Genomic DNA, 5,589 nt, shown 5'->3' with positions numbered 1-5,589 from the left:
GTACATTTTCCGTACATGTTTTCCATTATGGTGCTGATGCATCGTCTGAAAGGCAGTATCATTTATATTGATCCGTAGTAGCTTAGCTTGAAAATGAATTATAATATTGCCATAATTTTGTATGCTACTTGATAATATTTGGTACATCTTTCATTCATGTTTTTCATTATGGTGCTGATTCATCGTCCAAAAGGCAGTATCATTTATATTGATCCGTAGTACCTTAGCTTGAAAATGAAGTATAATATTGGCTTAATGTGGTATGCTACTTGGTAATATTTGGTACATCTTCCATACATGTTTTCCATTATGGTGCTGATGCATCGTCCGAAAGGTTGTACTATTTATATTGATCCGTAGTACCTTAGCTTGAAAATGAAGTATAATATTGCCTTAATGTGGTATGCTACTTTGTAATATTTGGTACATCTTCAATACATGTTTTCCATTGTGGTGCTGGTGCATATTAAAAAAAAACAGTACCAATTATATTGATTTGTAGTACTTGTGCTTGCAAATCAAGTATAATTTGGCCTGAATGTGGTATGCTATTTAGTTAAATGTGGTACATCGTCCATACGTTTTCCATTTTGGTGCTGGTGCATCGTCAAAATGGTAGTACCAAGTATATTGATCTGTAGTACATGAGCTTTCAAATTAAGTATAATAATGCCTTTTTGCAATATCAGTTACATAGATAAGTAGTACACTATGTAGCAAATGAAATAAAAAACGTTCTTATATCTATGATACAGTACCAACTTTATCAACATTACCAATTACAATATCAACTTCACCCAAACTACCAAATACACTACCAACTTCACCAACACAGTTATGCATCCGAATAATACACCAAAAATAATTGTGGTATAATAAACACCATTATGTGCTATGTATTCATTACATTTAACATGCAAACAACAAAAGGTATCTCAAGACATATGATTAACAAAAATATATAATCTATAGTGTATGAGTACTGACAAAAATAGCCCCATCTGGCAACTATATTTCTTCCTTGCACATCTTGCGATTGTAACAAAAAAAAATAGCCCATCTACATAATATATTGCTTCTTTGCATGTTCTGTGATTATGACCAACAAAAATAGCCCATCCACATACTATATTGCTTCCTTGCATTTTCTACGATTATTCCTTGGTTTGTGACACCGTGCACACTTGGTAACACGTTTCTTTACTTGAGACGGGAATCTTTGTGTCCTTCTACATCCTGGCTGCGATCGGACATCCGAAGGTCTAATTATATTGCCATTAGAATGTGGTAAATCAGCATTGAAATCAAATGTAGGGATTGGATTGACAACTGCCACATAAACTCTCCGATAACTTTCAACTTTGTAGCAAGAGTCACAAAAGTCATATATTGACAAACCCTTTGACTCAATAGCAGCACAAGCATGGTTACAAGGGATCCCATTAATTTTCCAGATTCTACATGAGCAACTCCAGTTTCCCTGATCCACTGCACAACTTTTATCACCATCCTGAACTTCAAAAAGCAATGAAGTAGACCTATCAACCTTCAAATTTCGAGATTTAGTGTAGTTTTGTAACAAAATACTTTCTGGCTTAGGAGATAGAATTCCAACCATTAGGAGAGATGACTCTCGTCTTTTATTCATCATGTTCATAATTTGTAACCGTATGGTATCAATAATGGATACAATTGGCAAATACCTTGCGGGTTTAACCCAACTATTCCAACATTCTGCTTGATTGTTGTTGATTATGCCCAATCTTTTTCCAGAAAATAAGCAATTTGCCCAATTTTCGTGTTCTGAATTTTTAATAAATTCTTCTGCAAGAGGTATTGACTGGATTATACTAGTAATATGAACAATAAACTCACTCTCAGTTTCCGCGTATGCTGCTTTGTGGAATATAGATTTCCAATATTTTTTGTTGTGCAATGGATACTTCTTCAAAATCAAAAATTTAAATAAAACAATATTAAAAATCTCGTATACAGAAGATATTATTTAAAATCAAATGAACTATTATAATACTTACCCGCGTACGAAAATTATCCACCAAGTGTCGTAGACAATATGCATGGTGACTACCGGCAAATATATTGGGGATTGCCTTAACAAGACCACTATGTCTATCAGAAAAGAAAGTGAATTGTGAGAAAACTACACAATTTTGCATTGTCAAGACTCCCCTCAGTTTCAAACAGAACCATTCCCAGTTAGCATCATTCTCAATCTCCACTACCGCAATTGCTAAAGTGAATAGGTCATCATTAGCATCTTTTGTCACAGCACTTAGTATGCATCCTTTGAATTTATTTTTAATATGCGTTCCATCTAAAAAAATCAACGATCTGCATCCCTTAAAAAATCCAACAATACATGCATGTAAAGATATAAAAAGTCGTCGAAACTTGTTCATTTCATCAACCTTACAATCTGCCCAACTACCAGGATTAGTTTGTTTCAAAGCATCACAATACCACCTCAATTTATCAAAACATCATTTCTCTATACCATAAAGTTGATGCATTGCTATTTCTTTGTCCATCCATGTTGTATGGTACTTCAATTCAACGTAATATTCCCTATGAATATCTCTTACAATTGCAGACGGTCGGTATGATGGTTCCCCTCTCAATTTATCTTTAACGATATTCGCCACCCAAACAGAATCAGCCTTTGGATGGCCTCTGCTCCGAAGATTTGCCTCTTCACATACGTGCTGAAGACAACATTTTTTAATTTCAAACGTTTCATCTGCCTTATATTTGGATGCATATATTTTCCATTCACAACCACTGATATTACAAACAACGAAAACCTTTTGTTGGTCATTTTTCTTATACACGAACGATCTCATGGTAGCAATAGCATAATTTTTAAGAACCTTTCGAAACTCATCAGCATTTTTAAACTTTTTCCCCTCTCCACGAATCAAATGACTCCAAGCATCAATGGAGTTACTTTGTAGAACCATTTCATATTGAGATGCACTCGAAGAACCATTATCCGCATCAAACTCATTCCTTAAAGAAAAACAACAATAAAATATTTTCAATAAATCACTTGAAATACCAACATCCATATCTTAAATAAAATGTACTTACTAACTGTATGAATAAATTAAAGGTAAATCAAAATATTTATTTCTATCGTTCGGGTGTAGCACAACTACAAACAGAGAAAGACATGAATTACCTCAGAATATTCTTGTCACTTGGAATAATTTCTTCTTTTCGGATTGCCATCATGTCAATGATGTTTACTTTTATGTTGACTGTAAGGCCCAAAAATATTACGTTATTAATTACGAAATTTAAGATTTCAATTCCGAATATGAGAAAATATGAAGTTGAGAAATGTCAGAATTAGAGATTTAAATTTCGGGTCGAAAATATTTAATTTGAGGATTTTTTGGATTTTAAGCAAATGAACTCGCTCAAGTCAAGGTCATCCAAAATCAAATATTCTGAATTACAAAATCTGCACAGTGAAAACAACTCACGTGCATATCAAAACTTAAAGCGAGTAAATCAAATCTGCTTTTCTTATCAACTAAAAAATCAAAATACTGTCTCTATATCTATCAGATAGCTGTCACAGGAATTATAGTAATCAAGTGGCAAATAATCAATCAACTAGTACCAAATCTAGTACTATAGTTCTGAGCATATCCTCGGAAATCTGGATAATCACATCTGATAGTCCACTAATCGAAGGATGGTATAATGAAATCTCATACAACCAAACACTCAGAACATTTGACAATCAGTGCCACAATCTAGAAAACAAATCTAAAGTCTCTATCTCGACAATATATTTCAATAATTCCTGTAATCTGATCATCTTGCTAACTTCGTAACACGTAACCTCTTTATGTCTGTATCATGTCTAATACATAATATTCTTGAATCTGTCGAAATCTACTACAATCTGTGGGGACCTCGGGTGCTAATCTCATCTTAAGGGGCAATTAATAAATAATACGCCATCAGATTGAAGCTAGCAAACATGAATATGTCAATACGACGATTGAAAGGAATGATTTGACATTATCCTCGCTAGGTAGAACAACTCGAGAACGTGGTGGTTTTCGAGTTTTCCTAAAATCACATACTTATCTGGTTAAGTGCTCTTATGTGATTTATTTGCTATTGTTGCTATGAATGATTATTGAATTGTGTGTTCAAGATATTTATCAGTATTTGTATGATTTAATGCATCAAGATTATGTTGCATTCATCTTGAACCCTACCTTGAAAAGTACAGAGGGTTGATTGGCCTAGAGTGCATATGACGTTTGGAGGGCAGTAGTTGAGTGGCACGGAATGTAAATTTACTTCCAGAGCTAGAAGACTTGAATTATTATTGTCTCATGAATGATACTTATTTATTAATTGCCCCTTAAGATGAGATTAGCACCCGAGGTCCCCACATAGACAAACAATCGGATCATATTACTAACATCTTGATCTTCATTCAATGTCACATATAACTTTCGATGAAGTGCTAGATATTGTAAGAAGGTTGAAGAAGGATTGATTTGATCATATTTTTTACCAAGATGCAAATACATCTGCATTAGGCTCATATCCTCCTCTATTGTAAAGATAAACAAATTCTTACTGTATGAACAACTTCCTAGCAGCATCATACCACCTTCATTATTGACTCCAATATCTTCAAAAAAAAAAAAATAGTGTTATGTAAGCTCAACATTTGTCTAGTTTCAAAAAAAAGTTTACTTTGGGGATTTTCTCAAATTTACTAAAAAATGAACAATTACAACCATCCATTTAATATAGTTCAAAATCGATAACATTATCAAATTTAAAATAGTAACGAACACAAGAATGAAAAATATACAAATAAAAGCAAGATCAAAATAATGTAACACAAATTGCATAAAAAGTAGGACAAACGCGACATACAGAACAGAAAAGCCCACTTCCTCGTTGTCTTAGGTTCGGGTCTCTTTCTCTTGTCGTCGCCCCTTGCAAACCTTTTTCAATAGGTGTCGCAGACCAGTGGGTTCTTACGGCCCGTGGGTTTTGCTATGGTTTCCTACATTGAGGAGAATAAATGGAAATCTGTTGATAGAATCTAAGGAGAGAAAGATGGATGAGTTTATTTGGTTAGGGGTTTCCTTCCGTTTGTAGGTTTCGGCGGTAGATGAGTTATTTGGTTAGGGGTTTGGCTTGGCCCGATGCATAGAAATTGGGGGAGGAAGATGACGAAGTGAGAGAATAAAATATTTACATTAAATTAATTAATTCAAAAAAAAGGAAACAAAAAGCTAAAAAAGTCAGTAGGGAGTTAGAAATAAGTTTTGTGATACATTAGGAAGTGAAGACTAAATATTTATGACATGGATACTGAACCCAAAAGTAAGTTTTGAATTGGAGATTTTTCACAAAGTCTTCCGAGGATCAATGGTCATTTCAATATTTTATTTTTAAAATTCTACGCTAGTATACTTTCTTAATTAAAAAAATTACAGTAAATACTCTTTAATGACTCAATTTTTTTTTTTTGACATCTACTCATATTTACTTACTTAATTGTGTTATTCAACATATTCTTCCATC

General features: G+C 33.5%; 1 protein-coding gene across 1 annotated transcript; it reads right to left on the bottom strand.

Moving 5' to 3' along the window:
- Positions 1-1,126: 1,126 nt before the first annotated feature.
- Positions 1,127-3,249, bottom strand: LOC140861556 (uncharacterized). Its single transcript, XM_073264578.1, has 4 exons — positions 3,200-3,249; positions 2,516-3,027; positions 2,037-2,251; positions 1,127-1,945 (listed from the first exon to the last, which is right to left on the bottom strand). The coding sequence occupies exons 1-4, from the start codon at positions 3,247-3,249 to the stop codon at positions 1,127-1,129; spliced, it is 1,596 nt and encodes a 531-aa protein (XP_073120679.1).
- Positions 3,250-5,589: the final 2,340 nt, after the last annotated feature.

This window comes from Henckelia pumila, chromosome 4 (assembly GCF_033568475.1).
Source record: "Henckelia pumila isolate YLH828 chromosome 4, ASM3356847v2, whole genome shotgun sequence".
NCBI lineage: Eukaryota > Viridiplantae > Streptophyta > Magnoliopsida > Lamiales > Gesneriaceae > Henckelia > Henckelia pumila.
The sequence above is the reverse complement of the archived record's forward strand: the minus strand, read 5'-3'. Positions and strand labels throughout refer to the sequence as shown.

Bases quoted from the DNA above. Each gene is read 5' to 3' on its own strand.
- LOC140861556 (XM_073264578.1), bottom strand. From the start codon at position 3,249: ATGGCAATCCGAAAAGAAGAAATTATTCCAAGTGACAAGAATATTCTG. The intron at 3,028-3,199 runs GTAATTCATGTC...TTTTTCTTTAAG, and splicing joins AGTGACAAGAATATTCTGAG to GAATGAGTTTGATGCGGATA. The intron at 2,252-2,515 runs GTATAGAGAAAT...TATTCACTTTAG, and splicing joins AGCAATGCATCAACTTTATG to CAATTGCGGTAGTGGAGATT.